This window comes from Xenopus laevis, chromosome 2L (assembly GCF_017654675.1).
Source record: "Xenopus laevis strain J_2021 chromosome 2L, Xenopus_laevis_v10.1, whole genome shotgun sequence".
Lineage (NCBI taxonomy): Eukaryota > Metazoa > Chordata > Amphibia > Anura > Pipidae > Xenopus > Xenopus laevis.
Window position 1 is genome coordinate 158,497,693 of NC_054373.1, and position 23,002 is coordinate 158,520,694.

At 40.7% G+C, this 23,002-nt stretch overlaps 1 protein-coding gene across 1 annotated transcript in view; it reads left to right on the forward strand.

Moving 5' to 3' along the window:
- wdfy2.L (WD repeat and FYVE domain containing 2 L homeolog) overlaps positions 1-21,638 on the forward strand; it is a 42,027-nt gene extending 20,389 nt beyond the window's left edge. Inside the window, exons 3-12 of the mRNA XM_018247609.2 lie at positions 2,277-2,350; positions 8,332-8,386; positions 8,789-8,939; positions 10,370-10,482; positions 11,895-12,021; positions 14,207-14,312; positions 15,250-15,351; positions 17,604-17,734; positions 17,831-17,939; positions 18,776-21,638. Coding sequence (XP_018103098.1) covers positions 2,277-2,350; positions 8,332-8,386; positions 8,789-8,939; positions 10,370-10,482; positions 11,895-12,021; positions 14,207-14,312; positions 15,250-15,351; positions 17,604-17,734; positions 17,831-17,939; positions 18,776-18,805 — 998 coding nt within the window. The 3' untranslated portion in view covers positions 18,806-21,638. The remainder of the gene's footprint in view (positions 1-2,276; positions 2,351-8,331; positions 8,387-8,788; positions 8,940-10,369; positions 10,483-11,894; positions 12,022-14,206; positions 14,313-15,249; positions 15,352-17,603; positions 17,735-17,830; positions 17,940-18,775) is intronic.
- The last annotated feature ends 1,364 nt before the right edge of the window (positions 21,639-23,002 follow it).

Here is a 23,002-nt window from a genome sequence, read left to right on the forward strand (position 1 = left end):
CTTCACCCGGGCTGAATATAGGTCCAGTGCTGCCTTAAGGTACATACAGGCAGCACATGTACATACATGTAGAGATATACTCATTTACACTCATTTTGCAACCTTGCCAGACAAGTGGATCTCTCCCTGATATGTACACCTTGAGGTGGGTGATATTGGGCTGATCTGATCGTGAGCCCTAGGGCCCAATGATCGGATCACAACATTGAGCATACAGGTGGTTCGTTCGAGGATCACATCAACAAAACAATGACATCCTGGATCCAGCAAGATATTTATTCCTGTCCAATCGACATCTGGACTTTTGGCCAGATATCGATCTGGGAATCTTGTCGGAGGGCCCCATACACTGGGCAATAAGCTGTTGACTTGTATCTGCCCCTGTATGGGGACCTTTAGGCACCTCCCTGGTGATTGTCACATGAAGGCATGTCTATCCTGGGTATGTGCTGATCACTGAGGAAGCAGGTATCCCCCACAGCACTGTACTGGATTCAGTAGTTAGTATCTTATCGGGGGGGGGGTTTTATTTAGCATTTATTTAGGATTTATTTTTAGCAACTTTATAGAGGTTATAAGGACCCACTCTAAACTAGGGATGCACCGAATCCACTTTTTGGATTCGGCCGAACCCCCTGAATCCTTTGTGAAAGATTCGGCTGAATACTGAACCGAATCCGAACCCTAATTTGCATATGCAAATTACATGTGGGAAGGGGAAAACTTTTTTTTTCTTCCTTGTTTTGTGACAAAAAGGTCACACAATTTCCCTCCCGCCCCTAATTTGCATATGCAAATGAGGATTCGGTTCGGTTGATTCAGCTGAATCCGAATCCTGCTGAAAAAGGACGAATCCCGAACCGTATCCTGAATTCGGTGCATCCCTACTCTAAACACAATGGGGATTCACAAGTCCCTGATCTGTGGGCCTGGCTCCACTGCTTCCTTGTTTTGAGCTAAAGGGTGCCATACCAAAGGAGACATGAAAAAGTAGCTGGAGATTTAACATCTATTATGGCAGTGGGTAGTGTTGCCACCTTTTCTGGAAATATATACCGGCCTTCCTATATATTTATCTTTTTTCCCTATGAATAACATTGGGATCAGCCATCATTTTTACCGGCCAGGATGAAAAATATCGGCCAGTTGGCAACCCTAGCCATGGGTATATCTTGGCCACTGTCCAGCTATGTCCATAAAGTGTTTCTAGAAAGTGCAAATAGTTGTTCCATGCTCATGTGTTTTTTGTCTGGGCCTTAGATTGGAGTAGTACAGTCTAAATTGCCTGATAACTAAGTTTCCAAAACCAACACTCACAATACAGAATAATAATACATTTATTATATGTATATATATAATAACAAAAATAGCAAAAATAGAAAATACCAGCACTAATAGCGCCTGGGTGCAATCCTCAAAGGTTTTTCTGCTAAGAACTGTGAGTGCTCCTTGTATGCAATATATATATATATATATATATATATATATATATATATATATATATATATATATATATATATATATATATATATATATATATATATATATATATATATATATATATATATATATAGAGCAAAGCAAGAACCAATTACTCCTATTCAGTTTATCTGATCCCTATATGTAGGTGTGCTCCCATTATTGTCCAACAATTTATACTTCATTTAAGACATTGACTATAAAAGGGGCACAACAGGGCTGCACAATGTAGACTAATGCATATTATACTAATATATTGTATAAAGTCTCAGATCTTTAATAAGTTTAGTAAACTTCTCAAAAACCAACAGGCAAACGCCTACATCCAACACCAAGTTAGACCCCTGTAGGACAATAACCGAAATGACTGTATTGTGTAACCCAAATTGGTATCATCAGAAAATCTCTGTAAATATTTTGTGGCACAAGCTCAAAGGTTTATGGTCACAAACTCGTAAAAGTAAACAGGAGCCTCGGGTTCTGAGTACAGAATGTGCAGTGGTTAAATAATGAGAGTCTGTGAGCCCTTCAGGGCCCAATGGAAGTTGGTACTTTAAACTTTACCGACAATAGACTGTGTATAATAACCATCAAGAATTCTCAACTAAACTCAACTATATGTTCAAGTCCAGTTTAAGTAAAGCTGGCCTTACACTATTAAGATCGGCTGGTTTGTTATTGTTCTACACTAAATGAGGAGTTCTTTTCACTGATATGCCACCTAAACTGGGTGATATTGGGATCTTCCAAACAGCATTGACTTGCTAATGGTCCATTCTTGTCTTCTTGTCTTTCAGCTCCATGTTGTTGCATGTGTTTTAACCCTGAAACCAGACGACTGACTGTGGGGTTAGACAATGGTACAATCTCAGTAAGTATGTCTGTATATCCACTGCTTGTAAATCTGTGCCTCCTTCTAATACAGGGTTCATGTTACTGTCTGTAAAGGAAAAATTCTAAATATACATAGTTAAAAAGAACGTTAATGCAATCTATTACAACAGTGCCCTGCAGAACTACAGCTCCCAGTTGGCTGGCTACAGATTGCTGTCAGTTTCTGTGATACTTCCATAGACTTCTGTAGTTTGAAAATCAACATCTGGCTTCTTGTGTATCAGAAGTCCTGCCATCGCTTACAGAATGACGTTATTTGATGGCTCTAAAGACTGTGGGTGGCTCAGCTATTTGTCCCTTTGTTCAGGAAGTTCCAGCCTGTTGTCAAGTGTTTTAGCTCTTCCACTTTCAACTGATGCTAGGGAACCAATAATGCAGGGAAAGTTGTACTTAAAGGGACCCTGTCATCAGAAAACATGTTTTTTTTCAAAACACATCAGTTAATATTGCTACTCCAGCAGAATTCTGCACTGAAATCCATTTCTCAAAAGAGCAAACAGATTTTTTTTATATTCAGTTTTGAAATCTGACATGGGGCTAGACATTTTGTCAATTTCCCAGATGCCCCTGGTCATGTGACTTGTACCTGCACTTTAGGAGAGAAATGCTTTCTGGCAGGCTGCTGTTTTTCCTTCTCAATGTAACAATGTGTCTCAGTGGGACATGGGTTTTTACTATTGAGTGTTGTTCTTAGATCTACCAGGCAGCTGTTATCTTGTGTTAGGGAGCTGCTATCTGGTTACCTTCCCATTGTTCTTTTGTTAGGCTGCTGCGGGGGAAAGGGAGGGGGTGATATCACTCCAACTTGCAGTACAGCAGTAAAGAGTGATTGAAGTTTTTCAGAGCACAAGTTACATGACTTGGGGCAGCTGGGAAATTGAGAAAATGTCTAGCCCCATGTCAGATTTCAAAATTGAATATAGAACAATCTGTTTGCTCTTTTGAGAAATGGATTTCAGTGCAGAATTAACTGATTCGTTTTGAAAAAAATGTATTTTCCCATGACAGTATCCCTTTAAATAATGACACAATGCCTCTAATTGTCAGGCACTTATAAATACAGTATATATTTGCATTTCACCAGTAGTAGAATTTCTTCTTTAGGCTTGAGCTCACAGTAATGACTGTGTAACCATTCTTATAGACCTCTTCTTGTAAAGGGCATATTCACCTTTAAATTAGCTTTTAGTATGATGTAGACGCTGATATTCTAAGGTGATTTTATATTTTTTTATGGTTTTTGAGCTATTATTTGTTTGTTCAACAGCTCTTCAGTTTGGAATTTCAGCAGCGATCTGGTTGCTCTGGTCTTATTTACCCTAGCAACCAGGCAGTTGTTTAAACAAGCAACAAGAATAGGAGAGGGCCTGCATAGACAAATAACTAATAAATAAGAATAAGATTGTAGACCCGCAAGGCTGTGGAGGTCAGTGACTTCCATTTAAAAGATGGAAAAGTCAGAAGAATAAGGCAAATAATTCAAAAACTATAAACAAATAAATAATGAAAAACAATTGTGAAGATTCTAGGAAAAGGCCACTCTTTAACTTGTTAAAGGGCAAGGAAACCTATCATTTTATGATTGCAATTTATAAGAAGGTACCCCGTGCTAATTTAGATTGCTAGCGCGTTTTTTTTAAAAATACCGCTTATATCTCAGCTCGTCTGTTCAATTTTCTATGCGTCTGCTCCGTCCCGGCCGCCATCTTTGCCTTTCCTGCGTCATCATTATGGAGGACTTCTCTGCACTGCGCATGCGCGATTATTTCCCCGCCTGCTGACCCTTGCTCTGTATGAGTACTACTCACAGTAGACCAAATTCCCTCCCGAAAAAGATTTTGTGCGCATGCACCTATTGGAAATTGTTTCTGCTGTGCATGCTCATAGTTTTGGTGCATTGTGGGAATTTTATTTAGTCGGTGGTTTTATGATAAGTGCGGCTGTGGTACATGTAAATGAACTGAAAGATGAACGAATTAAAGTTGAACGAATTAAGAGCACCAATGGAGAGGATTACAGTATTCCTTTACATGGACCAGATTTTACATTTAAACTTTCCTTCTCCTTTAATGTAAAGTTGATTCAACCCTTTTAAGAAAGAAGAAATATATAAATCCTGTTCTGTTCATTTCTGATCTCTTATTATTGTTGCCTTGCGAGCCTGTGAATAACTAGTGAACCAGTGGAAATAAAAATGGATGTTGTTGAGACTGAGAACTGCCTGCACTGTTAGTGTTTACATTTAAGTCATTGGGAGCAGGAAGGATATGACTGAGATATTCTGGTGACCAGCCGGCAGATTAGCCTGACATTGAATCCACCTCTATTGTTCTCCTTTGTATTGTGGTCTCTTTCTTTCTTCTTATGAACTGACAGTTCTTCTGTCCATTATAAGTCACATGACTAGGGCAGTTGACGACGTTTGGCCTCTGAGACCAAAGCAAAGGGTTAGGGAACAATATAGTGAATAATTAAAATGCACAGTATCCCTTCCCACGATCAGACACAGGCAGCGCTGCCAGTAGCTCACCACGCCGGGTGTTTTTTCAGGTCATCCTTTCAGTCCGAACTTGCTGATGATTCTTCTCCATATCCAGTGGGGCTCATTTATAAACTTTGGGGCAGGGCCGTTTGGTTCGCACAGTGAATATAGTTGCCCTGCACATGGTTACATTTATGAAGCTGAATAAGAGTGTGCAAACAGAATTGCGATTTTTTTTTTCCACACTGCGCATATCTATAATAGCTTTTTAAATATGGCAAAAATTGCGAATATGATGTGCTCACTCCTGTGTTTAAATTACGACACAACTTTGGTGGCGGAGAAAATATTCGCAAAACAGTTACGGCCGATGCGATTTTCATGCATAACAACTGCGCACATTGGGCGCACTGGTGCAAATACACGTCTCAATGCGAATTCGCACAAAATGGAAAGACGGGCACAGCAGTGCAATATTTTAGCGTTACGGAAATAACATGGATAATGCAACCATTTGCGAATAAATTTGTGCTGCGCGAACTTTATAAATGACCCCCAGTGACTTTCATAAAGGTCATTGCCTGGATGCAGAGTGAGTGAGTGAGCTGGGAATGTGACCTTTATCTATAATACTTCCCATTGCCTTGTTAATATTTAATGTACAGCTATAAAGTTACTTACCTGTGTCTATTGCAATACGCTCTTTTGCACTGGTCATTGACTGCTTGGTATGGACATCTGTATGTTCAATGTGTACACCCCCTTATTGTACAGCACTGCAGAATATGTTAGTGCTTAAAATATGTATAATATCATCATCATCATCATCATCATTTATTTATATAGCACTGTCAAGATACGCAGTGCTTTAATATATCTTATATGTATAGTATTTCCTAAATGTTACTCAATTGCAAGAAAAAACCCAATATAGACCATCCAAAATGTTACTTGGGAGGCAAAACAACACATATACTGTATATTGCAAGGTGCTTAACCCATTTCAGCCACAGAAAGTGATACTGTAAGACAGGGGTCCCCAACCTTTTTTACTCGTGAGCCACATTTAAATGTAAAAAAGAGTTGGAGAGCAACACAAGCATGAAAAAGTCCATGGGGATGTCAAATAAGGGCTGTTTTTGGCTGTTTGGTAGCCCCTATATGGACTGGTAGCCTCCAGGAGGCTCTGCTTTGCAGTACATCTGGTTTTTATAGAACCAAAACTTGCCTTTAAGTCTGGAATTCAAAAATAAGCACCTACTTCGATGCCATTGGGAGCAACATCCAAGGGGTTGGTGAGCAACATGTTGCTCGCGAGCTACTGGTTGGGGACCACTGCTGTAAGATAATGTTGGATTAAAGGGAAACAAAACCCACATAAATGACCCTTTCATTAGAGACAATGCTCCGAACTGCTATAATTCTTTCTTGGTAGGTGGCATATCACTGTCTGAAGCCCAAAATGCAAGTGTGCTTTGTCCCTCCTAGTAGAGTTGGAAATCCCAGTGATGAATGGGGTATGTGCAACTGAAAAGAAAGCAAAGAAAGTGGAATTTGTCCTTCGTAGTAGGTTATTATGGGACAGTGCAGAGACCAGCAGTATATGGGGTGCTTGTCATTTTGCCTTGCCCTTTAAGCACCATCGCAATATATAGGAGGTTATTTATCAAAGGTCGAGTTTTAGAGGTTTGTGAGTTTTTTTTATACCTCAAATGAACTGGCAAAATTGAATGTTTTTAATTTAAGAAAAAAAACATTGAATCTGTGAATTCACGCGAATTGTTCGAGTTAATCAAGTTTTCAAGCAAAACTCACCGAAAAAACCCCGAACATCATGAAGGCTGTTAACTTCTTCAAATGGTTCAAGGGACTCTGCCTTTGACTTCAACATGACCGTGACAGGTTTTAACTGGAGTATTTTCAGATTCGAGCTATTTCCAGGGTTCGGGGTATAGTAAATCTCAAAAAAAAAATGTAAAATTCAAGTTTTTTTTTTTGAGAAATCCCTGAAAAAGTTGAGTTTTTTTTACCTGAAAATCCGAATTTGTGGCTGCAAACTACCCTTGAAAAACTCAAATTTTTTGGAAAAACACAACTCGACCTTTGATAAATATCCCCCTGCTTTTGTGAATTTCCAGCTGAAATTATATAGAATTTGCTTGGAGAAGGCACAAGGCCATCGCTAGAATAAATGGGTAATAACGGTTTATAACCAATATAACAGTGTTTTGACTAATTGTTCAGGGCTTTTCACTGTGGTCACATTTCTATTTGTCTGTAACTGCTCATTATAACGAATCCTTTCGTGTTCAGTGATTACTTTGCTGATCAATTCCAATAGCATTTTCACATGTAAGCCAGAAAGAGGCAGAATGCGCAGGTTTGGATGTACTATTTAGGCAACTGTGGATCCATGTAGCAATAACAAAGAGAAATCAGATGGCACTCACCAAGCAAAATGTGCGGTATTTTTATGATTTATTCAGATCTCTGCACAATGTTTCAGGGGATCAACCCCCTTTCTCAACTGGATCCATGTCTAGTAGTGATGTGCGGGTCAGGTGAAATCTGACCCACACCCGACCCTAACCCGCCCTTCACCAACCCACCTGAGCCTGACTTACTGCTTCCATTATAAGCCCCACGCCGCCCCATCGATAACGTGACAAAAGGGGTGGGACAGGAGGCGCGCGCCTTTAAAAGATCAAGCAATAAGCCGGCAGTTAAGGATGGCTGGTGTGGAGAGCAGGAAAAAGAGCTCAACCTGCAAATGGAGGTGCGGGGTCGTCCCGAACCCGCCCGATCCACGGGTCCCGCAGGTATCGGGCCTACCCGCACATCACTAATGTCTAGGGTGCCCGCTTTAGGGAGGAACGATTGTGGCTAAATGGAAAAATCACCCTGAAAAATCCTGCCACCGGATACTGCTGCTAAACCCAGTGCACCATGAAAACAATGGGCACACCAATGCCTCCTGCATAAGGACTATGATCTTGATGAATGTTAAAGGAACAGTAACACCCAAAAATGAAAGTCTATTAAAGGAATGACAATATAATGTACTGTTGCCCTGCACTGGTAAATCTGGTGAGTTTGTTTCAGAAACTCTAGTATATTTATATAAAGAAGCTGTTGTGTAGCCATTCAAGCAAAGTATACACAGTAGACAACAGATAAGTTCTGAAGAATCCCATTGTATCCTACAGAGTTTATCTGTTGTGTATCCTGTGCCTTTTCTCCTTTTTACACTTTGAATGGCTGCCCCCATGGCTACACAGCAGCTTGTTTATAAAAACTATAGTAGTGTTTCTGAAGCAAAAACACCAGTGCAGTGGTGTTAGTGTTCCTTTTAGCAGCAGTGATGACTCCTGATGTGTATTGGGGATAATGTTAAAACTTAGTGTCTTTGCACATATGTGTTTTAAAGAAAGAACCATCTATTTTTTCATCATCATCATCTTTTTTTTTTTTTTTAGGAATTAATTTTGTCAGAAGATTATAACAAAATGAACCCAGGAAAAACCCACCTTGGTAAGAGACACCGTCGCCACCCAGAGTCAAATACATCTTGCAGGAGACACTGTGACCACGCCTATGTTTTACATACCCCAAGTAACCCATTAATATAGGACATTATTCTGATTATGATAAATGAAAAGGACAAAATAGAACCATGCATATAAGTATACATACCCCTAACTGCTGCCTTGTCTAACGGCCTCGTTGCATTTAATGGATCGCAGGGCCGCAGTTACAGTGGCAGTTGCATTTAGGGAACTCATTGCTATAGAGGTATGAGAATGCATAATGCACCCCTTTCTGGAACACCTATAATTATTAGATACAGTGTAGTGATATAACTGTTAGGCTATAAGGTTAAATATGGCTGCTGTATAGGCCTCTCTCTGACTGGTGCTTACTGTGTATGTGCAGCTCACCAGAGCAGAGTAACAATGGTTCTGTTTGTGCTGGAGATGGAATGGCTACTGAGCACCGGTCAAGACAAACTCTTCACGTGGCACTGCTCCGAGTCCGGGGAGCGTCTGGGGAACTATCGCACCGCGGCCTGTGCCTCCTGCCTACAGTATCCTTTCTGGGGTTCCTTTATACCTCTTTATATGCCTTGCTACAGACTGACTGCAATCTTCAGTAGGGATGCACCGAATCCAGGATTCAGTTCAGGATTCGGCCTTTTTCAGCAGGATTTGGATTTGGCCTTCTGAACCAAATCTGAATCCTAATTTGCATATGCAAATGAAAATTAGGGGCGGACAGAGAAATCCCGTGACTTTTTGTCACAAAACAAGGAAGTAAAAAATGTTTTCCTCTTGCCACCCCTAATTTGCATATGCAAATGAATACCGGATTCGGTCTTCGGCCGAATCTTTTGTGAAGGATTTAGGGGTTCGGCCGAATCCAAAATAGTGAATTCAGTGCATCCCTAATCTTCAGACAATGCCCACGCCATCTCTCCCCATGTAGCCTAACTGTGTTTATAAGACATTATCTATTGAGTTGTGTTTATCATCTGCAGAGACTGTTTGTACCAGAGTCACTCCAAGAATGACAGAAAAACCCAATCTTAGAAATAAGCATTTTATCGACACAAACATTGGACTGTGTGGTTCATCTCTGCCCCCGAGTTCTTGTTTAGGGCTACACAATGTTTTATAATATGGGTAGCGGGTCACAGGTTTCCATCATGGTGATCCATAACAATGAAAACACCCTGCTCACCCAGCAGATTAGTCGCCCCGAAGAAAAGGACATTTGTTGCTGGGCGATCAACCCTGCTCCCCCCTAATCTGAGCTTGTGTCTCTGCCCTAATAGTCAGAGCATGAAATAAGCAGCTACAAGCCGTGCTATTTAAATAATTGTTTCTGATGTCTACGCACTTCCCCATACACTGGCTTCTTTTTTTTTTTTTACTTTTCCCCCTTAAATAACAGATCATTTAAAGGGTAGTTCACATTTAAACTAACTTTTAGTATGTTACAGAATGGCTAATTCTAAGCAACTTTTCAATAGGTCTTCATTTTTTCATAGTTTTTTCTTAAATATTTGCCTTCTTTTTCTGACTCTTTCCAACTTTTAAATGGGGTCACTGACCCCATTGAAAAAACAAAGAATCTATAAGGCTACAAACGTATTGTTATTGCTACTGTGGACACTAGCAATCATATTGCTGAAACTGCAAACCGGAGAGCTGCTGAATAAAAAGCTAAATAACTCAAAAACCACAAATAATGAAAAATGAAAACCAATTGCAGAATGTCTCAGAATATCACTCTCTGCATCGTACTCAAAGTCCTTTTAAAAGTGAACAACCCCCTTTAAGTCAAAAACGAATTCCTGAATTTCCAGTAATGCAGTTAGGGGCAGCCCTGCAGATGTTGCCTTTGGCTGAAGGTTGGAGGCTGGAATGGGTCTCTGTCGGCCATACTTGTGCATCCGGGGAATACAGGTCTAGTGGTTTCCAGCTGTGTTTATGCCTCTTAACACTATCCTGATAGATTTGATGTGGAGACAAAGCATGCGTTTGTTGGGGACCAATCTGGACAGGTTACCATCCTTAAACTTGAACAAGATAACTGTAGCCTTATCACAACCTTCAAGGGACACACAGGTAAGATGCCACTGGATCCCGGATATTCATTATAAACCTGCCCGGTCCATTTTTTATTTGCAAGATGTCATCGAAATCACAGACTAAAATTGTTATTTATGTGTGAGACCATCCTGCCCAATATCTATGTACAGTGAATGCAATGCATGCAACGTAAGGAAGGGAAGAGGGGCCCAAACAAATGGAACAATTTACAGTGGCCATAGTGTGTTTGTCCAATTGTAAGGCTGTCTGTCCATTCAGGATGCAATACATGATTGGCCACCTTTAGATTGCCCCATCGATTATCAGAATCGGCCTTCCCATTAGCATAATTTCTTAATACAGGTATGAGATATGTTATCCGAAAACCCATTATGGAAAGGCCGTCTCCCATAGACTCCATTGTATCCAAATAATCCAAATTTTTAAAAATGATTTCCTTTTTTTTTGTAATAATAAAACAGTAACTTGTACCTGATCCAAACTAAGATATAATTGTGATATTATGTGACGACTTCTAATATTCTCATTATAAAGTACAGGGTAAATTTAATTTTGTTATACAGGTATAGGATCCCTTATCCCGAAACCCGATATCCAGAAAGCTCTGAATTACAGAATTGCTGTCTCCCATAGACTTCATTTTATCCAAATAATCCAAATGTTTAAAAATGATTTCATTTTATTCTGTAATAATAAAATAGTAGCTTGTACTTGATCCAAACTAAGAAATAATTAATCCTTATTGGAAGCAAAACCAGCCTATTGGGTTTATTTAATGTTTAAATGAATTTCTAGTAGACTTAAGGCCTGAAGACCCAAATTATGGAAAGATCTGTTATCTGGAAAACCCCAGGTCCTGAGCATTCTGGATAACAGGTCCCATACCTGTATTATTTTTTTATTAATTAAATAAAACATGGGTTATTAATTAAACCCATGTGACACTGTTTGAATTACAGAAAGGCTTTCTCCCATAGATTCCATTTTATCTAAATAATCCAATTTCTTTTTAAAAAATGTCATTTTTCTCTGTAATAATAAAACAGTAGCTTGTACTGTATCCCAACTAAGATATAATTAATCCTTATTGGAGGCAAAATCATCCTATTGGGTTTCTTTAATGTTTACATGATTTTCTAGTAGACTTAATGCATCCAGATCCAATTTAGGGAAACATCTGCTATCTGGAAAACCCCAGGTCCGAGCATTCTAGATAACAGGTCCCATACCTGTACTAAAAAAAGTAGCAACATGAGTAATGTTTGCTATGAGCCATTCACATAGCAACCAATTTGATTTTAGCTTATAAGGTCCATTGTGCTCAACTGTATAAACCCATGGACTTGTCCCCACTTTGCTTGTGACCCAGAGAAGTCCCTGTGTTTCCAGCAGTGTCGTGGAAGGGAATGACTGCTCTTGTCTTACAGCCGGAGTTACAGCGCTGTGCTGGGATCCTGTACAGAGGCTGCTGTTTTCTGGGAGTTCCGACCATTCCATCATCATATGGGACATTGGGGGGCGCAAAGGAACTGCACTAGAACTTCAGGGCCACAAGTAAGTGTTATGCAGCCACTTGTATGAAGACCAATTTTTGTTGGAGCAGAGATTCCTTTATAGGAATTACTAGGAGCTGTACAGTTGTACAATATAAAATGCAGCCAGTGATTTGTTTGTGTGTGTGCCTGTTCTCAGGGGACACTAATTCACTAAAGGAGGGCCTTTAATGACTGTCGCTTAGGAACAAACGTGGCAGCATCTTGCCTGTCTCCACTCAGGAGATTTTGCTGGTCTCCAAACTGTCATACGTGCAATTGTGCGTTCATTTGTATTTTCTCTAACAATAAATGTTTAGCCTTACAGGGCATTTGTTTTTAGATGGGGTCAGTGACCCCCATTTGAAAGCTGGAAAGAGTCAGAAGAAGAAGGCAAATAATTAAAATCTATAAAAAAAAATGAAGGCCAATTGAAACGTTGTTCAGAATTAGCCAATCTATAACATACTAAAAGTTAACTCAAGGGTCAACCACATTTTTAAGGAGAACTAAACCCCCCCAATGAGAAAAGCCCAACCCAATAGCCTAAACAGTCCCCCCTCGCTGCTTCCTTCCCACATTAGTGCAAAAGGTGTCTCTGAATGTCAATCTCACATATCCATGCTGAGTATTGAAGGACACCATCTTCTGCATCTGCGGATCTTCTTCCTTCCCTTCACCAATTTACAGCTTTCTAGGACACGCACAGTCGGTACAATACCTTTCCGAAGAAAACCAAAGATGGACACTTTTTGCAATAATGCACTATTGTTTTTGTACCCTTAGTTGCAAACCAAGCTAAAGGGATGATACAATATTCAGAATAGGAAGTGATTTTGCACTTTTTATGCTTCATGAAGAAATCTGTTTCCTGATAATCATGTGATCTGAACTGGCACTTGCAGAGTTCCAAAGTGGTGGCTCAGGGTCACTGACTTCCAGGAGAGTTTTATGTAGATAGCTGTGTGCAAAATAGGGTTGCCACCCTGCTGGGGTCGGTATTACAAATATACCAGCCTTGTATTTGCCAGCAAGTTTGTAATACTCTGTCGTTCCGGCCCCTGCCTAACCCAATCCCTTCTCCCCCTGACAACCCTACCTACTCACCTAGGTTCCCTTCTTCCCCCTTCTACGCCACAACTCCACCCCTTTTTGCATTACTCCCACCCCTCCCCTTACATCATTTTCAAGCTCATTTTTCCCTGCTGGCTAGTATTGCCTAGGATAAAAGATGTTAACCCATGTTATAATAAGACAGAGTCTTTATCATCACCAATTTAATACTATTGCATGGCCATGGCTGAACATATACAGCACTTGACCTGTTCCATGCCCTTACACATAAGCTGGCCATACACGGGCCCATAAAAGCTACTGACTTGTCCCATCCAGACTAAGGCAGCAACTTATTGACCTAAACGTTAGCTCGTTGTTTATTGGGTTGATTCAGTCCTCTCCAGATTGGTCGGTATAGGCCCCAATCTTGATCCGATCACTGGCTTGGGGTTCATACCATTGCATCGGCCGCAGCAGTACTGAATGAGAAGCTCTTGCTGTGTAAGCCCAACTATGGGCTTAGGCAGAGTAAACCAAATATTGCCCTTGTTACTGAAATTGTGCCCTAATATAACAAATCAATAACACTTGTGTATATTAAAACAATCTGATGATGTGATGACAGTGGTCTCTGTATACATTAAATGCATAAGAATGATCTCCAGCGTTATTTCGGCAGGTTGTGGATTTTTTGCCGATGGTATAGAGATGAAGGCCATTTCCCACTATAAATTTGCACAAATACATTTCAAATCTTATTTGCACAAATTGCTTTTAAATATAACACTGAATATATGGCACAACAGATTGAAAGCCCGTGAACCCTAAAAAGAGATCAGTACAATACTAGTGCTGACCAATCATATGTGCAGACTTGAGAAACTACAAATTGTCCTAACTGATTGATCTTCATAGAAGAGACTCTGTAAAAGGACCCCTATATCTCAGTATTATAACAGGTACATTTCTATAATTTTTACATGAGTCAAAGGGCTTGTCCCTTCCATGGGTGAGTAAAGTGGTGAATGAAGGTGCAGGCCCAGACCGTGCTAGGTAATGGTAATAACTAGGTAATTCAGTAACTAACCTAGCTTGTAGTCTTACCTATATGAAGTGTTTCCAGACCTGTAACATGCCCCTGTCTGTCACAGTGATAAAGTCCAGTCCATCAGTTACGCACATCACACAAGGCAACTCATTTCATGCAGCGCAGATGGTGGGATTGTAGTCTGGAATATGGATGTGGAACGGCAGGAGGTACGTTGTATTTTTTTCCATTAATTTTGAATGAAAATAACTTGTAGTTATAAAGGGGATGATGTATTCCTTGGCATAATATATAAAAGGATAATATAGGTCCCATAGGAGATCCATGACCATTATGCAACTCCCTGGTGACGTGAGCTCATCATAGACCGAGGCAGCAATGTAAACTCTTTTATTGATTATGGTATTACATATTGGGAGTCAAAATGTATGTATATATCAGATTGTGTGACAACTAGAATACCAATGATGAGCACAGCGTCAATGCTAATTGCAAACTGACTTGATTGCCCTTACAGGGAGTGCTTTCATCTTACAGATCTTCCATTACTCCCTCCCAGGCCTGCCACAGTACTGGAGATTCACTTGGTGGGCCACATCCAAGAACATTTCCATCAGCCCTTTCTACCATAGCTCTATATCACCCCTTTTCTGAAAGTGGGCCATGAATGATATGTTCTCTGGTGGCACCTAAACGGCCCAGTTTAAAAATAAGTAGAATGTGCCTAGAAGCATTCTATCCTATTGCTACAAATACAATTGCAATAAGAATGTGCCTAGAAGCATTCTATCCTATTGCTACAGATACAGTCACAATAAGAATGTGCCTAGAAGCATTCTATCCTATTGCTACAGATACAGTCACAATAAAAAATGTACCTAGAAGCATTCTATCCCATAAATATAAATAAAAAGCGTTTGTGTATGGAGAGGAATCTATACATCAGTCCTTATAGGGCACATGTCATGACTCCTATGATGTTCTCCCTCTCATAGTGACACTTTGGAATAGACGCAACAATGAGTGATTACAGTAGGAGCTATTCTCTGTGGTGGGATGAGTGACAGTCCTATTTTGGGCAAGCTTATTGACTGTGTATAGGCAGATTCTTTTCTCCTGTTTTTGAAGTGTTTTTCTGTTCTTCAGACACCAGAGTGGTTGGACAGCGATTCCTGTCAAAAATGTGACCAACCGTTTTTCTGGAACTTCAAGCAGATGTGGGACCATAAAAAGATTGGCCTCAGACAGGTATGTTATTCCTGCATAGAAACAGTTTTGCGCACGTCATTCCTGCAGATATTAAAATGTTCAGCAGTACAGCATTTCAGCATCATGGTAGAGACAGTAAAGTCCTGCTATGTACAGGTCTACGTCCAAGTTTCAGGCTGTTGCACGAATAGGCATTCCTGTCCCATGAATGTAGGCATTGTTCCAGTGGAAGGGATGTTACCCTTAAGGCTTGTGTGCCTGTCCCAGTTTTTTGGGATTATTTCTGTCTTGACCACCCAAACTAATTAAGGAATGTAGAGGAGGGGCCCACGATTTAGACCAGTGATCCCCAACCAGTAGCTCGTGAGCAACATGTTACTCTCCAACCCCTTGGATGTTGCTCCCAGTGGCCTCAAAGCAGGTGCTTATTTATGAATTCCAGGCTTGGAGGTTTTAGTTCCATAAAAGCCAAGTGTACTGCCAAACAGAGTCTCCTGTAGTTTGCCAGTCCATATAGGGCTACCAAATATCCAATCACAGCCCTTTTTGGCATGGGACTTTTTCATGCTTGTGTTGCTCCCCAACTCTTTTTACATCTGCATGTGGCTCACAGGTATAAAATGTTGGGGACTCTTGTTCTAGACCATCAAGAGGGGAGCACCCCAACCCAAAAATTAATCTCAACAAACAATTGAGAAAGAAAAGTAGAGATATAGGAGCTCAGAGCATCCCCATCTGCCTTTATATATAATAAGGAAGCCAGTTAGCAGACTCAAGTTTATTGGCTTCCTGGTTTTGTACAAGAGATGAGGGAGGTGAAAAATAGATACAGCAGCTCAGATGATCTCCTGCTGCTCTTATATAAACCCAGGAACCCAGTGAGCAGGTCCAGTTCAACAAACTGAAATTGGGTCTTCTTGCTGGCTTACTGGTTATACAGTATATAAGAGCAGAAGGCGATAATCTGAGCTGTTGTATCTCTTTTGCCTTTTCTTACTTTGTTGGCTGCGGGACATTGACAAAAGTGCAATGGCAGCAAAAACATCTGTTTATTACATCACTTGATATTAATTACAAATAGCTTGTATGGTCAAATTCTATTCTGTTGACCAATTTAGGTGCTCCAGAACACATTCAGGAAAAAATATTTCAAGTGTAGGTTCTAAACCAGAGCTGTCCAACTGGAGGCCCGCGGGCCGGATGTGGCTCACCAAAGGATTTTATGGCCCCCAGACTGCTCAAAGGCTCTTTAGATGTATGACATCATCATTTTAATTTAATCTGCCCCTTAAACATGCTGTATGATATATACATGTAGTAAGTTGGACAGATCTGTTCTAAACTGTCTAAAGAGGTCATTTACCATTTGTATTTGCTGATGTAGAAAGGCTTTCCTGTAGGTTCAACCCAGTAGGTGACATTCACAGAGTTGAGGCCATATGAGCAGATCCTCTTCTACTTCGTCAATTCTCGTTCATTATTACTAGTCCCTGCTGCTGCTTATCTTCTTCTGCTTGAGCTTCAAGCAACCAATACCCTTTCAACAAGGTGGTACTTAATGTAGAGTCCTGCGTGGAACCAATTTCTAAGACCCGGACCCAAACCTGCAGCCCGCGACCTGACCGCAACCCCCATATTTACCCACTTTGATCTGCTACCCAACCTGGACCCCTAACTGCATTATCCGCAACCTACCGACCACCATCAAACAGGAAGTGATGTTGCTGCAAACCGGGAGGGACATCATCAAAAGTGGGTGGGGACAGAAACAAGTTTTGTAAAACTTTAAAAGGAGTAAAATATAGACAATAGCACATAAGATAAGAAATTCTGATGAGAACCGCGACCCGCAGACCTGCGACCCGCATCTACTGCATACCCGCACCTGAGAATCCTCCCCTCATTCCTCGGTGCCCACTTTTTTTGAGGTTAACTTGCGGCTACCCGACCCGCTGCAGGACTCCAGCTTAATGACATCACTTCTCAGCTTCCCATGCAGATCTTCATGACATGGCCCCTTCTTGTGCATCCTCTGAAATTATGAACGTGTTTAACTGTGATGCATATCATGGAGTCAGTCCTTTCCTCCTCTCTTTTTTTTTAAGCAAATTGTATTCCATCTTACTTATAAACACCTGCAGCTATAAGTTCCATGTATGACTGCAACTGTCAGCTGTAGTGTATATACTGGCACTGCACCAGTTATGTGGCTCTTACAGTCTAGCATAAATTCTTTATTTTCAATTTTTTTCATAATTCTTTCTTTTTTTTTCTATTTAATTCCTTTTTAGCATCATTGCAGGAAATGTGGGAAAGCAGTCTGTGGCAAATGCAGTTCCAAAAGGTCCACCATTCCGCTCATGGGCTTTGAGTTTGAAGTGCGAGTCTGCGACAGCTGCCATGAGAGCATCACTGATGAACAGTAAGTCCCCGTCTAACCCTTATTGGGTGTGGGGAATAGATTTTGTTTCTACTGGAGAAAAGGAACTAGAGCAAAGTGTTGTTATTTGCCTTTTAGGCGTGCACCGACAGCAACCTTCCATGACAGCAAGCACAACATCATCCACGTACACTTTGATGCAACTAGAGTATGGTTATTAACCTCAGGAAGTGACAAAGTTATTAAGGTTAGTGGACCATTGTCCAGATGTCTGAGTCTTACTTTGACGTGGTGGAATGAGTCCAGTAGTACTGTTAGACATGCCACATTGAAATGTTATCCTGAAACAGGTGTATGAAATATATAATGTATATGTGTATAATACTATGGCATACAATTATGCCTTTTATTCAATTATTCAATATCAATCAAGTACTTCTCCAACATGTTCTCCAAAGTTCTTGGCTCTAAGCTTTCATGACCCTTAAAGGAAAACTATACCCCCCAAACAATGTAGGTCTCTATAAAAAGATATTGCATAAAACAGCTCATATGTAAAACCCTGCTTCATGTAAATAAACCATTTTCATAATAATATACTTTTCTAGTAGTATGTGCCATTGGTTAATCATAAATAGAAAATTGCCATTTTAAAAAATAAGGGCCGCCCCCTGGGATTGTAGGATTCACTGTACTCACAAACATACCAACAAACCATACATGTTAGGTCACATGAGCCAATTAACAGACAGAGTTGTGTCTTTTGCTTCCTCACTTCTTCCTGTTACAGTTAGAGCTGTAGTATTTCTGGTCAGGTGATCTCTGAGGCAGCACACAGACCATCACGAAATGGTGGTTCAAGGCAAGAGATGTAAAAGGGCAATATTTACTTAAATATATATTCCAGTTTGGTAAGATTCTTTAATATGCCACTTAATATGATGTGAACTATCTGTTGCTTAATTGTTCATTTTGGGGGTATAGTTTTCCTTTAACAGAATTCCTTCTATCTCATTTAAATAAATGCCTGAAGTCCTTTAGGTTTTCTGGGCAGTGACCAGTGTTTTTTTCTTTCTTTTCCAGCTGTGGGATATGACACCAGTGGTATCCTGACAAAACGCATCCTTCAGTGTTGGAAACAAGATCCAGAGAAGGGAATATCTTCCAGCTCTAAAGGAGTAGAGCGAGAGCACCTAGGACCTTTAGCCTTTCAGTATGAATCCTTTGCAGAGGAGAAGTCATTTGGTTGCCGTGTTTTAACTTCTACATTGGACACAGTTTGAAAACCTCTGTGAGCTTTAGGTTTTAACAAGAGTGAACCTGCAGCTTGCGCCATGCTGCGGAATTTTCCATCCTTTTGGGTGAAATGAGTTGCCTGCTGTTTAGAGTACAAAAGCAATTTGTTTGCAATGCCTAACAGTTCTTTTAGAGATATGGTTTCACTTGATGCTCTCCCTGATTTCTCAAGTTTTGGATTTTGTCTTCATCCTTTTTTTGTGTGTTGGCTCTGAGGGAAAAAGCAGCGTTCCTTTGGCAGAACAGAATATGTTGAAGCGTAACCCAAGGCAAAGATGCCCACAACTCTGCCCTACCTACTCCAAGCCTGACAAGCTGCTTCTGGTTTTACTGAATATTGGAATTCCACAGCTTGGGTTCCTCATCATCATTGTTTTCAATTCGACAAAGGGAGCTTGACGAACGTTGTTTATTTTCAAAGACTGGTCACTAAATATTGGGGCTAACCAATAGCGACCATTGCTTTGCACATCGATATTTTGGTTTCCTCTTACAGCAGGGATGTTCAATCTCCAGCTCTTGTTGGAAAACATCTCCCAAACGTCTTGCACAGTGCAGCTTCTAAGTGATTTGGAGACAAGTTGCAAATTCATATGCTCGAAACAAACTCTGATGTGGATTGGTCAGGGGTTTAACAACAGGGGCTAGTTGAGCTTTAAAGTTATGCAATTTTGATATGCTTGTGATAGAGCTCTGGTCATGTCCAAGGCTTTCTATGTAGCTGGTCCCATGTCTTACATTAGCTCAAGTTATTCTCTTAGATCCACTTGTACAAAGAAGTCTATATGAATCCATTGTGCAGTCTGTGGCCGTAAACACTTCTGAAGGATGCAAAGAAAATGCCATTGTAAATGTTCTACAGAAATCTCAGATTAACGCGCTGCTTAAGTCTCAAGACAGTATCTTTCTTCATCTTTCCATCTCACAGTTATAGGAATGTACACAATACGCTGATATATATATTTCCCTGTATAAATCAATAGGTTATTGGCTGGGATTCCAGTAACTGAAGGCCGCAGTGTTATTTACTGTGCAGACCAGGTACAGACATTAGACAGCTGCTCTTATTCATTTTATTTTAATCTCAGGTATTTGATTTAGTCTCATTAGATGAATTGACCGTATACAACAGACATGGTCCAGACTTCATATCTCTGCCGCATCTCAGTTACCGAGGCTTTTTATGGCTCGCTGAACCATCCCAATTGGTGTTCCAGACACACTGTAGAAGCTCTTTATGGGTTTATGACAAAGCGCATCTATTATTCATTTCCATTCGTCCCTCCTGGCAGCCGCACCACGTCTGTGGGTTTCTTCACATTCCAAGTGGCGTTTTTGTTTTGTAAGTAATGCACTAAAAATCAATTTGCCATTATATTATAGTAACCATTATCTTCTAGAGGAGTAAAAAGGGAATCTTAATTATCTGCTTAAACATGAGCGCTGGTTCCTTGAGCTTTATTTACTATGAGAATTCTGGTGGCTGCTCGTTATTAACATGGCACTCGAGTGAATTCAATGAGAATCATGTAGTATTTGCACCCAGGGCTGGCAGCTAATTCTTAAGCTTTTTCAGAAATACAACAAAAAAACGTAATTTCCCTTTGTATGGCTTGGCTTTTTATTGTGTTTTTTTTTCAGATCTGTAGCACATGGGGTGTAAGTCAAACATTTGGCCTGATTTTTTTTTTTTTTTAGCCCAACAAATATCTCCTGCTGTTTCTCATAGACTTAAAAATGAAATGACTGAGCACCTGCACTGGCTTGTTTCAGCATGAGACAGGTACTAGAGAACTTACAGACGGACATGTGCCTGATGTGTCCCATTGCTTTTGAATTCATACATTGACCTAGACCCCACCAAGCTAGGACTTTTTTTTTTACTTTTTGCGCAGCCATATAGAGCCCACTTCCCACCTTAATTGGCGGAGCTTAAAGTCCCCCCCCACCTGTGCTTCCCCACAGTGGCGTAACTATAGAGTAAGCAGACCCCACGGTTATGGGGGGGCCTGTGGATGAAGGGGGCCTGGCCCCTCATGATCAGCTTCCTTTATAGTGTTACAATCCCTCCTTGCAAGCAGGAGATATTTTGTGCACCAGAACCCTCCAAAAATTTATTTGGTGGAGACCCCGACGTGCTCTTCTTCGTCCGTCACTGCTTCCTCGTACCTGGTCTCTGGAGGCAGAGTTGCACAGTGGAAGTGGTGCAGCTGTCTTTGGCCAAATCGCATCCAACTTTAGGCCCCCTGGTACAGATTGATTTCCAGTTAGTATGTCAGGCAGTGGCGCTCCTGGTAACTTTAAGAGCTGCCTTTTCAGATTTTAAACTGGAAATTCAGCTCATCTAATGCAAGAGGGTGCAATTGTGCTCTCTGCACTAGCAATGCGGCCCCAAAGGAGCTGCCTCAGGGTGACTTAGGGGCCTGAATCACCCCTGATGCCAGGGAGCAATAAACTCCAGAGATATCAACCACCAACCCTGCTGCGTAACTTTTCATATAGATAAAAGGTAAAATGGCACCAGAGCAGTTGGGTAGAAGCAGGAGGCCCAGTGCAGCTGTCCAGTCATGATTTTTATGGTGTAGTTTTATTTCTAAATGACACTGTTTACACTGCAAATAATTCACTCTACAATATAAAATTTCATTCCTGAACCAACAAGTGTATTTTTTTAGTTCTAATAATGGTGTGTAGCCGCAATCTCAGGTCATTTAACCTGGTCATGTGCTTTCAGAAAGAGTCAGCACTTTAGGATGGAACTGCTTTCTGGCAGGCTGTTGTTTCTCCTACTCAATGTAACTGAATGTGTCGCAATAGAACCTGGATTTTACTATTGAGTGTTGTTCTTAGATCTACCAGGGAGCTGTTATCTGGTTACCTTCCCATTGTTCTGTTGTAAGGCTGCTGGGAGGGGGGTGATATCACTCCAACTTGCAGTAAAGAGTGACTGAAGTGTATCAGAGCACAAGTCACATGACTGGGGTCAGCTGGGAAACTAACAATATGTCTAGCCCCATCTCAGATTTCAAAATTAAATATAAAAATATCTGTTTGCTCTTTTGAGAAAAGAATTTCAGTGCAGAATTCTGCTGGAGCAGCACTATTAACTGAAACTTGTTTTCCCATGACTGTTAATGTCAAAATTCTAGGGTGGTTGGTTTTAGTTCTCCTTTAATAGTATGGGAAATGGTAAGGGGCAATTTAGGGTGTTTTGGCACTAAACTGAAAACCCATGTTCCATAGACCTAAAGGGTCAGAAATGAAAATGCCCTAAATGTGTTAATGTGAGCTCTCTACTGATTGGAAGTGATCACTCTGAGCTCTCTATTGATTTGAAGTGGTCCCTCTGAGCTCTCTTCTGATTGAAGGTAATCACTCTGAGCTCTCTTTTCATTGGAGGTGATCACTCTAAGCTCTCTACTGATTGGAAGTGATCACTCTGCGCTCTCTATTGATTGGAGGTGATCACTCTGAGCTCTCTATTGATTGGAGGTGATCACTCTGAGCTCTCTACTGATTGGAGGTGATCATTCTGAGCTCTCTACTGATTGGAAGTGATTACTCTGAGCTCTCTATTGATTGAAAGTGATCACTCTGGGCTCTCTATTGATTGGAGGTGATCACTCTGAGCTCTCTATTGATTGAAAGTGATCACTCTGAGCTCTCTATTGATTGGAGGTGATCACTCTGAGCTCTCTACTGATTGAAGGTGATCACTCTGAGCTCTACAGATCGGAAGTGATCACTCTGAGCTCTCTATTGATTGGAGGTGATCACTTTGAGCTCTCTACTGATTGGAAGTGATCTCTCTGTTGATTGGAGGTGATCACTCTGAGCTCTTTATACTGATTGGAGGTGATCACTCTGAGCTCTCTATTGATTGGAAGTGATCACTTTGAGCTCTCTACTGATTGGAAGTGATCACTCAAGGTACCAATTCCTATCTGCCTGTGTGGGTAAACTCACTGGGTTCCATTTGCTGTTTGTGGGTATTTCTGTGAGTTGCACAGGGAC